Consider the following 11,416-nt stretch of genomic DNA (forward strand, 5'->3'; position numbering starts at 1 on the left):
ACTGAGCGGGGTCACTCTGCCCAGTGACCTGGGGAAGTTCAGGGTCCCCTCTCCGGGACAACGCATCCGCTGTCAGGTTGGCACTTCCCTTCACATGGACCACGTCCATGTCATAGTCCTGCAGGAGCAGGCTCCACCTCAGGAGCTTGGCGTTGGCTCCTTTCATCTGGTGCAGCCAGGTCAGGGGAGAGTGGTCGGTGTACACGGTGAAGTGTCGCCCAAAGAGATATGGCTCTAGCTTCTTAAGGGCCCACACCATGGCCAGGCATTCCTTCTCGATGGCCGCGTAGCTTTGTTCCCGGGGTAGCAGCTTCTTACTCAGGTACACGATGGGGTGTCTCTCCCCCTTTTCATCCTCCTGCATTAACACCGCCCCCAGTCCCGTGTCTGAGGCATCGGTGAACACCATAAAGGGTTTGTCAAAATCTGGGTTTGCCAGAACTGGGTCGCTAACCAGAGCCTCCTTCAGCGCCCGGAAAGCCTCCTGGCACTGCTCAGTCCAGATCACCTTGTCTGGCTTCCCCTTTTTGCACAGTTCAGTGATGGGGCCGGCTATGGCACTGAAGTGGGGCACGAACCTTCGATAGTACCCCGCCATCCCAATAAAGGCCTGGACCTGCTTTTTGGTTTGGGGAGCAGGCCAGTCTCTGATCACCTCCACCTTGGCTGGTTCCGGCTTCAGGCAGCCGCTCCCCACCCGATGGCCCAGGTAAGATACTTCAGCCATCCCCACCTTGCACTTCTCAGCCTTTACTGTTAACCCAGCCTTTTGGAGTCGGTCCAGGACTTGTTTAACCTGGGACACGTGGTCCTCCCAGGTCTGGCTGAAGACGCAGATGTCGTCAATATACGCCACGGCAAAACTCTCCATCCCCCTCAGTAGCTGATCCACCAGGCGCTGGAAGGTGGCCGGCGCTCCCTTGAGGCCGAAGGGCAGGGTCAAAAACTCATAGAGCCCCAGAGGGGTGATAAAGGCCGATTTCAGCCTGGCATCTGCGTCCAGCGGCACTTGCCAGTAGCCTTTGGTAAGATCCATAGTGGTGAGGTACCGTGCACCTCCCAGCTTGTCTAGGAGCTCGTCAGGCCTGGGCATAGGGTAGGCATCAGATACGGTGATGGCATTGAGCTTTCGATAGTCCACACAGAACCGGATTGACCCATCCTTCTTGGGAACCAGCACTACTGGCGAGGCCCAAGGGCTGGAAGACGGCTGGATCACCCCCAAAGCCAGCATGTCCCTGACCTCTCTTTCAAGATCCTGGGCAGTTTTACCAGTGACCCGAAAAGGGGAGCATCTTATAGGGGGGTGTGACCCGGTCTCCACCCGGTGGACAGTCAAATTAGTGCGTCCAGGCTGGTTGGAAAACAGCTGTCTGTACAGATGCAGCACCCCTCTGATCTCAGCGTGCTGGCCCGGGGTCAGCTGATCAGAGAGGGGAATCGCCTCCAGGGGGGAACCAGTTTTTGTCCCAGGGAATAGATCCACTAAGGGGTCATCTCCCTGCCCCTCCCAATGTCCACACACGGCCAACACCACATTCCCCCTGTCATAGTATGGTTTCATCATGTTCACATGGTACACCCGACGGTGATGTGCCCGGTTTGACAGCTCCACCACATAGTTTACCTCATTCAGTTGCTTGATAACCTTGAAGGGCCCTTCCCAGGCGGCCTGGAGTTTGTTTCTCCTCACGGGGATGAGAACCATCACCTGATCCCCGGTGGCGAAGGCACGGGCTCGGGCTGTGCGGTCATACCAGACCTTCTGCCTCCTCTGGGCTCGGGCCAGATTCTCCCTGGCCAGGCCCATGAGCTCGGCCAGTCTTTCCCGGAAGGTCAGGACATACTCCACCACTGACTCTCCCTCGGGAGAGGCCTTCCCCTCCCATTCGTCCCTCATCAGGTCTAGGGGCCCCCTCACCCGCCTTCCATACAACAGTTCGAAAGGTGAAAACCCAGTAGATTCCTGGGGTACCTCCCTGTACGCAAACAGCAGGTGAGGTAAGTACTTGTCCCAATCTTGCGGATGCTGGTTCATAAATGTTTTTAGCATCATCTTCAGCGTCCCGTTGAACCTTTCTACCAGCCCGTTGGACTGGGGGTGATACGCTGAGGCCCAGTTGTGCTGGACCCCACATTTCTGCCATAAGGACCGGAGCAGGGCCGACATGAAGTTGGACCCCTGGTCCGTTAAGACCTCCTTGGGGAACCCCACCCGGCTGAAAATTGTCAGCAGCGCATCTGCCACTGTGTCTGCTTCGATAGAGGACAAGGCCACCGCCTCGGGGTAGCGAGTGGCAAAATCCACCACCACCAGGATGTATTTCTTCCCTGACCGGGTCGTCTTGCTGAGAGGTCCCACTATGTCCATGGCCACCTTCTGGAAAGGTTCTTCTATGATGGGTAAAGGCCTCAAAGCTGCTTTCCCCTTGTCCCGGGCCTTCCCCACCCTCTGGCAGGGATCACAGGATTGGCAGTACTGTCGGACATGGGTAAAGACCCCAGGCCAGTAAAAGTTCTGTAGCAGCCTCTGCCTGGTGCGCCGGATTCCCTGGTGCCCTGCGAGAGGGATGTCATGGGCCAGGTACAACAGCTTGTGACGGAACTTCTGGGGAACCACCAACTGCCTCCTGATCCCCCATGACTCTACTTCCCCTGGGGGAGCCCATTCTCGGTACAGGAACCCCTTCTCCCACAGGAACCTCTCCTTGCAACCTCTCCTCATGGTCTGTACCGCACTAAGGTCAGCCCGGTCCCGGTGCTTCCGCAAGGAGGGATCTTTCTGCAACTCGGCCTGGAACTCAGCAGCTGGGACAGGAATGGGGACCGGCTCTCTCTTGCTGGCTGGGTCTGAGGCCGCAGCCTCTCTGCACCGTGCCCCTGGGCGTTCCCCGCTCCCTGAGTTAGGGTCCTGCACCTCAGGTCGAGTACCTTCCCCGTTTTCGGGGTGCAGTGCCATTTGCCGACTCTGACTACGAGTCACGACCAGGGCACTCTGGGTGTTAGTAGGCCAGTCCTCAAGGTCCCCTCCCATTAACACGTCAGTGGGCAAATATTGGTGTACCCCCACATCCTTGGGGCCCTCCTTGGCCCCCCATTTCAGGTGTACCCTTGCCACGGGTACCTTGAATGGGGTCCCGCCAACGCCCATCAGGGTCAGGTAGGTGTCGGGCACCATCCGATCTGAGGCCACCACCTCGGGCCGGGCCAGCGTCACCTCTGCGCCCGTGTCCCAGTACCCAGTGACCTTCCTCCCATCCACTTCCAGGGAAACAATGCACTCTTTCCGGAGGGGCAGCCCCGCGCCCACCCGGTAAACCAAAAACCCGGAACCGGGAGCATCCATAGGTGGTATGTTGCCAACCCCCCTTTCCTGGGAATGTAGCCCCTCCTCCGATTGGGTTTTTACCCAGTCCACCCTCTGCGGGTTGGGTCTGCTTGGTCTGTCCCTGAGCTTGGGGCACTGGGCCCGTATGTGACCTCGTTGGCCACAGCGATAGCAGCCCATATCTCGTGGGTCCCCTTGAGTGGGTCGGAGGGACCTGCCGCTGGATGTTCCCCTTTTGGGGGGGTTCTCCATAGGCCCCCTTTGGGAGGTCCCATGTTGACTCTCTCTCTGCGTTGAGGCAGGCCTGCTCCTTCGAGACTCCTCCCTGCCATCCCCTGCCCGACTGTCCACAAATTGGTCGGCCAGCTGGCCTGCATGCTGCGGGTTCTCCGGCTTCTGGTCCATCAACCACAGCCTCAGGTCGGACGGGCACTGCTCGTACAGGTGCTCCAGTATGAATAGGTCAAGCAGGTCCTCTTTAGTTTGGGCCCCAGCTGTCCACTTGCGGGCATACCCCTGCGCCCGGTTGACCAGTTGTAGGTATGTAACCTCACGGGTTTTACGCTGGCTCCGGAACTTTTTCCGGTACATCTCAGGAGTCAGCCCAAACTCGCGGAGCAGGGCCTGTTTGAACAGTTCGTAGTCCCCTGCCTCCGCCCCTTTCAGTCGGCTGTACACCTCCACGGCTGTGGAGTCCAGTAAGGGGGTGAGAACTGCGATCCTGTCTGCAGGGTCAACCCTGTGCAGCTCGCAGGCATTCTCAAAGGCCGTCAGGAAGGTATCTATGTCCTCCCCCTCCTTACGCCGGGGCAGCAAGTGCTTATCAAAGCTCTTTGTAGGCTTGGGTCCCCCCTCACTCACCGCAGCTGGAGCCTCACTGCTCCTCAGCCGGGCCAGGTCCAGCTCATGTTTACGCTGTTTCTCCTTTTCCTCCCGCTCATGTTTACGCTGGTTCTCCTTCTCCTCCTGCTCACGCTGGCGCTGGTTCTCCTCATGTTCACGCTGTTTCGCCTTCTCCTCCAGCTCTCGCCTCTTTAACTCGAGCTCCTCCCGTCTCAGCTCCCTTTCATATTCCAGCCGCATCCGCTCCACGGATGCTGAGCGTTGCCGGGAGGATCCCCTGCTGGGGGGTGAGCTTCGCCGGGCAGATCCCCTGCTGGCCGGGGGTGTCACGGTGCCCTCGGTATACACTGGGCTCCTCCCCGCCCTTCCTCTACGCCTAGGAAGGGGGGGTCTCGGGAAGCCCTCGTCCGCCGGCTGACCACTCCCAGCGGGGACAGACACTGGTGCCTGCGCTGCTTCTGCTCGGCTGCTTCCCTCAGCGACAGGGCTCCGTTCATTCATGCGGTCTCCCTCCTCCAGCTGGGCAATCAGCTGGTCCTTGGTGAGTCTCCCTGGGTGCAGCCCCCTCTGCTTGCACAGCTCCACCAGGTCACACTTGCGCCGCTTGGCATACATCTTCCTGCTGGCCACTCACAGGCCGGGGTGCTCGCCGCTCCCCACGGTTTCCAGGGGGACCCCTAGTGCACCAGCCCTTCTTGAGGTCACCACCTCTCTGCCAGGGTCGAGCTGCAGACTCCTCCGCCCCTGGGACCGCTCGCTGCAATCCCCCGGGGGACCCTGTTACTGCAAAGTCCTTCTCACTGGGCACACACTCCCAGGGGTTAACCACCCCTTCGTTTTACTGCTCCCCAGTCACTTACTGCAGGAAGCGCCGTCCACGGGGTGCAGTATCTCCCGCCGCTGCCACCAGTTGTCACGGAGTGTGGGGGAGTCCGGCCCTGCACCCCTCTTCCTGGGACCCACAGTGACTCTCAGCCAGTCAGTAAAACAGAAGGTTTATTGGACAACAGGAACACAGGTTACAGCAGAGCTTGCAGGCACAGTCAGGACCCCTCCACCGAGTCCTTCTGGGCTTTCAGGGTGCTTGGATCCTAGCTAGGATACCCTGAATTCCACCCACACAGCCCCAAGCCCAAACTCCAACTGTTTCCCTCCTGCCACTCCCTTCCTTTGTCCCCTTCCCGGGCAAAGGTGTTGACCTTTCCCCTCCCTTACCTAGCTCAGGTTACAGGCTCTGGCATCGTCCATCTCCTAAAGTCCTCCCCTGCTCTCCCACTCCCCACACAGACAGTCCCTACTGCATCACAGGGTGCCAGCCCTGTCTCAGCTGGCCGTCGGTGTTGGGGATGGAGGCTGTGACTGGGGGATGGGTCTGATGTGGGCTGTGCTCCATTCTCCCACAGCCAGGCTGCACCGTTCGTGGGCTCCCTGAGGCTTGGCTGCTCTGAGAGGCAGCTGGAGACACTGGCTGAGCTGCTGACGTCCTGCTCTGCGTTTGGCCCCGTTAGCAGCTGGGACCCCGAAATCTTCACTGAGATCGGAACACTGGCAGGTGAGGGGGGCTGGGTGGGGCAGGGCAGCAGGGCCCTGGGGAAGGTGGTGGGAGGGAGGGACTGTGGGGTAACTGGGCAGCTGAGAACCTTGAAGTGAGAGAGTGTGGGCATGGGCCTTCTGCTCTGAACCGCCTGGCCATTGCCCTGCAACTCCTCGCATCCCCTGTGTGTAAGAGGTGGATGACAGACCAGACACATGCCCCATCTAGCCTGGAACGCTCTGACCCACGGCCCCATCCAGCCTCGAACCCCTGGGCCCCCTGCATCAGCTCAGACCCATGCCCCATCCAGCCTGGAACGCTCTGATCCATGTCCCATCCAGCCTGGAACCCCTGGGCCCCTGCATCAGCTCAGACCCTCGGCCCATCTAGCCTTGTACCTCCCTCACCACGTTAGACCAGGCCCCTGGCTCCATCCAGCTGAGTAGAACTCCCCTCCCCTCAAGAGTCCCAGATCCCCAGGCCAGAGGGGACCGTTGTGCCCATCAAGTCCAGCCCCCTGCCTAGCACAGGCCAGAGACCAGCCCCACTATGACCCTTGAGCAGAAACCCCCCAATCGAGATGTGAGCCTGGCCAGTGGTAGAGACTCCCCCAGGCCCTTGGGCAGTGGTGCCAGCGATTAATGAGGCACTGGGAAATATTTAGGCCTTATTTCCAGCCTGACTTTATCCAGCTTCAAGTGCCAGACCAGAAGGCTGATCCCAGCGATGTCAGTGCCCCCAGGAGGGCTTCCTGGGGGCGGGTGGGAGGGGACATTTGACAGGGCCCCCAAACCTGGTGACATTATGACCTGGTGCAGGGGATGCAGCATTGAGGTTTGGCCGGGTGGCCCTTCTGTCGTCATGATGGACGGGTGGCCAGGCCAATCATGAGTGGTGCTGCGAACCTCTGCCCCGGGTTGCAGGGGGAGTGCTGGGTCCAGCCCACAGGACAGGAGCTGCCTCGGCAGGTGCGTCCAGGCCAGGCCCCTTTCAGACCCACCTCCCAACACACTCTCCAGGGGCTCCCCTTGGGTGGTAGTTTGGAGGGAGGGAAAGCTCAGTTTCAGATTTTGCCCTGGGCCCCACAGAACCTCTGTGCAGCCCTGATCAGCACCACCGCACTGGACCAGACCGTGGGGCCCACCTAGCCCGGTCCCGCCCGAGCCGGTCTCTGGTGCAGTTCCCTTTGGGGCTGGGCAGCTGGGCGGGGGAGAACAGGGGCAGAGCCTGGGATTGTAACCAGCCCTGCTCTGTGTCGCTCCCCAGCTGGGCTCCAGGACATCACCCTGTCCTCACTCATCCCCGAGCAAATTCGGGCGCTGACCCCGCTGGCCATCGCGGGGATCCCCGCACCCAAATTCACTGTGAGTTGCAGCACTGTTTGTGCCCACAAAACTCCGTCTTCCTGCACCGGCATGTGGCGGGGTCCTCACTCCAGTGTAATGAACCACAGAGCCGAATTCTGACTGGGGACAAAGGGGTCGAGTCTAAGGAGGTGGGGGTTGGGATCTCTGCCATGGGCAGGGGGCTGGGATCTCCCCCCCATGGCCAGAGCTCAGGGGGGTAGGGGGCTGGGATCATCCCGGTGGGCAGAATTTAGGGGGAGCGGGGGGCTGGGAACCCCCCTGTGGGCTGAGCTCAGGGGGGCAGAGGGCTGGGACCCCCTGTGATGAAGTGGGACTGTTCTTAATGTTTCCTCTGAATACTGTGTGGGTGCCTCAGTTTCTACCTGACACTCTTGTCTCCTGGAAACTAATGGCCGGGGCCCTTCCCCCTTGCAAGGAGATGCTAAAGGTGGGGGAGAACAAAGAGGCCAGGTAACCTCCTGGCCCAGGAAAGGAACTCAGCAGAGGAGGAGGGGCTGGAGGTGGTTTCGGTTTGGGAACTGGCTAGGGACCAGGAGTGAGGGGAGACGGGGGTGTCGGGCTCGCTGGGCCCCAGAATGGACCTGGCTGAGAGGTCCGATTCGTGCTACCTACAAGCTCTGTTTTAGACCCTGTTCCTGTCATCTAATAAACCTCTGTGTTACTGGCTGGCTGAGAGTCACGTCTGACTGCGAAGTGGGGGTGCAGGACCCTATGGCTGCCCCAGGACCCCGCCTGGGTGGGCTCGCTGTGGGAAGCGCCCGGAGGGGCAGAGGATGCTGAATGCTCCAAGGAGAGACCCAGGAGGTGAAGCCGTGTGAGCTTCTTGCCCTGGAGACAGTCTGCTCCGAGGGAGAGGAGGCTCCCCAAAGTCCTGCCTGGCTTGGTGGGGAGCAGTTCCAGAGCATTGCCCGGTGACTCCCTGACACCCACCCTGTGAGCTGAGCTCGGGGTGCTGTGGGGCTGGGAGCCCCCCGTGGGCCAAGCTCGAGGGGGTAGGGGGCTGGGACCCCCCGTGGGCCAAGCTTGCGGGGGCGGAGGTGTCACGGAGTGTGGGAGAGTCAGGGCCCCGCACCCCTCTTCCGGGGATTCACTGTGACTCTCAGCCAGCCAGTAAAATGGAAGGTTTATTGGACAGTAGGAACACAGGCTAAAACAGAGCTTGCAGGTACAGCCAGGACCCCTCAATCAAGTCCTTCTGGGGAGTGGGCAGGGAGGTTAGACCCCAGCCTGGGGTTCCCTGCGTTGCACCCCCCAGCCCAAACTGCCAAACCCAAAACTCCCCCAGCAGCTCTCTCCCCCTCCCCCTGCTCCTCTCGTCCTTCCTTCAGTCTCCGGGGCAGAAAGTGTCACTTCTCCCAGCCCACCTCCCTAGGGAGCTTCCTTCACATCCCCAGTGTAACTCCCAGGCAACATTCCCAGGTCAGATCTGCCCAGCTCCCTGCTCCATCACAGGGGGCTGGGAGCCCCCCATGGGCCGAGCTCGGTGGGGCACGGGACTGGGAGCCCCGTGTGGGCCGAGCTCCGGGTGCTGTGGGGCTGGGACCCCCCATGGGCCGAGCTCAGGAGGGGGCAAGGGGCTGGGACCCCCCATGGGCAGAGCTTGGGAGGCAGGGGGCTGGGAGCCCCCCATGGGCCAAGCTCTGGAGGGCAGGGGGCTGGGACCGCCCGTGGGCTGAGCTCAGGGGGACAGGGGGCTGGAACCCCCTGTGGGCCGAGCTCAGGGGGACAGGGGGCTGGAACCCCCCGTGGGCCGAGCTCGGGGTGCTGTGGGGCTGGGACCCCGCATGGGCAGAGCTCAGGAGGCAGGGGGCTGGGAGCCCCCGAGGGTCAAGCTTGGGGGGTGCTGTGGGGCTGGGACCCCCCAGAGCTTGGGGGGTGCTGTGGGGCTGGGAGCCCCACGTGGGCCGAGCTCGGGGTGCTGTGGGGCCGGGACCCCGCGTGGGCAGAGCTCAGCAGGCAGGGAGCTGGGAGCCCCCATGGGTCTAGCTCAGGGGGCAAGGGGCTGGGACCCTCCAAGGGTCGAGCTTGGGGCGTGCTGTGGAGCTGAGAGCCCCTGTGGGCTGAGCTAGGGGTGCTGTGGGGCTGGAACCCCCCGTGGGCCAAGCTCGGGGGGTGCTGTGGGGCTGGGATCCCCCGTGGGCCGAGCTTGGAGGGAGTGGGGGTCTGGGAGCCCCCGTGGGCTGAGCTTGGAGGGTGCTGTGGGGCTGGGACCCCCTGTGGGCCGAGCTCAGGGAGTTGGGGGGGTTCGCTCTGTGGTAGCTCTGCTGGCCCCGCTGGTCTGTGCTGTGATGCTGCTGCTGCCTGGCAGGTGGTTTTCAGCCCAGCCCAGCTGCTGGGCTTCACCAGTGCCCAGGCCTCAGCCGTGACCCCCCAGCAGCGCGCGCTGCTCAGCGCCCAGCAGAGGCAAGCAGTGGCCAGTGCCCAGTACGAGGGGGAGGGCGCCCAGGATGGCAGAGGTGAGAGTTCAGCTCCTCGCCCACCCCTGCCCCCATTCCCATCCCCTGCCCCCAACAGCTTCTCCTGCATGTTCCCTGCCGAGCCCCACATTCTGCTGCTGCCCCCTCCCTCTGGCCAGCTCTCAGCCGCCCTGTGACAGCCGGGGCACCCCCTGCCCTGGGGCTGGGCGGCAGCACACACTGGCTGCCCTGCGTATTCTGTGAGTGCAGGGCTGGGGCATTGCCCTGGGATTCACCCCTTGCCACAGGATTGGGCCCAGCCTCTCATCCTTGCTGAAGTGTCAACTCTTGCGCTCCCGGGCCCACCTCACAGAACCTGCACCAGCCCCCATGTGTGTGCCCAGGGGGTGGGCGTGCCCATGGGGCTGGATGTGCAGTCGTGTCTGCGTGTGCCCGTGGGCTCTGCATGTGGTCATGTCTGCGTGTGCCAGGGGGGCTGGGTGTGCAGTCGTGTCTGCGTGTGCCAGGGGGGCTGGGTGTGCAGTCGTGTCTGCATGTGCCAGGGGGGCAGGGTGTGCAGTCGTGTCTGCGTGTGCCCGGGGGACTAGGCGTGCCCATGGGCTGTACGTGTGGTCGTGTCTGCGTGTGCCAGGGGGGCTGGGTGTACAGTCGTGTCTGCGTGTGCCCGTGGGCTGCGCATGTGGTCATGTCTGCATGTGCCAGGGGGGCTGGGTGTGCAGTCGTGTCTGCGTGTGCCTGGGGAGCTGGATGTGCAGTCGTGTCTGCGTGTGCCCGTGGGCTCTGCATGTGGTCATGTCTGCGTGTGCCAGGGGGGCTGGATGTGCAATCATGTCTGCGTGTGCCCATGGGCTGCGCATGTGGTCATGTCTGCGTGTGCCAGGGGGGCTGGGTGTGCAGTCATGTCTGCGTGTGCCCGGGGGACTAGGCGTGCCCATGGGCTGTACGTGTGGTCGTGTCTGCGTGTGCCGGGGGGGCTGGGTGTGCAGTCGTGTCTGCTTGTGCCAGGGGGGCTGGGCGTGCCAGGGGGGCTGGGTGTGCAGTTGTGTCTGCATGTGCGTGAGGGGCTGGGCGTGCCCATGGGCTGTACTTGTGGTGGTGTCTGCGTGTGCCGGGGGGCTGGGTGTGTGCAGTTGTGTCTGCATGTTCCCGGGGGGCTAGGCATGCCCATGGGCTGCACGTGCGGTCATGTCTGCATGTGCCAGGGGGGCTGGGTGTGCAGTCGTCTCTGCGTGTGCCCAGGGGGCTGGGTGTGCAATCGTGTCAGTGTGTGCTGGGGGTCAGGGCGTGCCCAGGGGGCTGGGTGTGCAGTTGTGTCTGCGTGTTCCTGGGGGGCTGGGTGTGCAGTCGTGTCTGCATGTGCCCAGGGGGCTGGGCGTGCCCATGGGCCAGGCGTGTGGTCAGGTCTGCGTGTGCCAGGGGCTGGGTGTGCCCATTTGACTGGATATGCAGTCACATCTGTGTGCCCAGGAGGCTGGGCGTGCCTGGGGGGTGGGCATGCACTCATGGGCAGGCGGGGCGTTTCCATGACCAGAGACTAAGGACGTGTGCAGTGGTGTTGGGGCCTGTGGCGGCACAATGCCCGGGGCTCTGGGAGGAGGCAGCTGTGCACTAACGTTCCTTTTCCTCCTGCAGGCAGGAATCATGCCCGGTGCCATCCTGGCCCCAGTGCCCTGGCATTGCTCTGTCTGATGTACAGCTTTGGGTGAGAGCCGCTGGGGCCTGTGTTTATAATAAACCCTTCAGCCTGCTGCCAGCTCTGCTCGCTGGTCCTGCCACGGGCGCCACCACTGCTGCCGGGGGGGGAGGCGTCGGCCCCTGGAGCTCCACCGTGGGCACTGAGCAGTGCTCCCAGCCCAGCAGGCCCTCTGGAGTCTCTTCTCTCTTGGCCCCATTCGCCTGAAGCCCCCACCCGCGTGACCATGAGGGG

The 11,416-nt window shown here is 62.5% G+C and overlaps 1 protein-coding gene across 1 annotated transcript in view; it reads left to right on the top strand.

Moving 5' to 3' along the window:
- STRC (stereocilin) overlaps positions 1-11,205 on the top strand; it is a 35,584-nt gene extending 24,379 nt beyond the window's left edge. Inside the window, exons 24-27 of the mRNA XM_050968934.1 lie at positions 5,575-5,723; positions 6,972-7,069; positions 9,381-9,528; positions 11,122-11,205. Coding sequence (XP_050824891.1) covers positions 5,575-5,723; positions 6,972-7,069; positions 9,381-9,528; positions 11,122-11,195 — 469 coding nt within the window. The 3' untranslated portion in view covers positions 11,196-11,205. The remainder of the gene's footprint in view (positions 1-5,574; positions 5,724-6,971; positions 7,070-9,380; positions 9,529-11,121) is intronic.
- Positions 11,206-11,416: the final 211 nt, after the last annotated feature.

This window comes from Gopherus flavomarginatus, chromosome 9 (assembly GCF_025201925.1).
Source record: "Gopherus flavomarginatus isolate rGopFla2 chromosome 9, rGopFla2.mat.asm, whole genome shotgun sequence".
In the NCBI taxonomy this organism is placed as follows: Eukaryota; Metazoa; Chordata; order Testudines; family Testudinidae; genus Gopherus; species Gopherus flavomarginatus.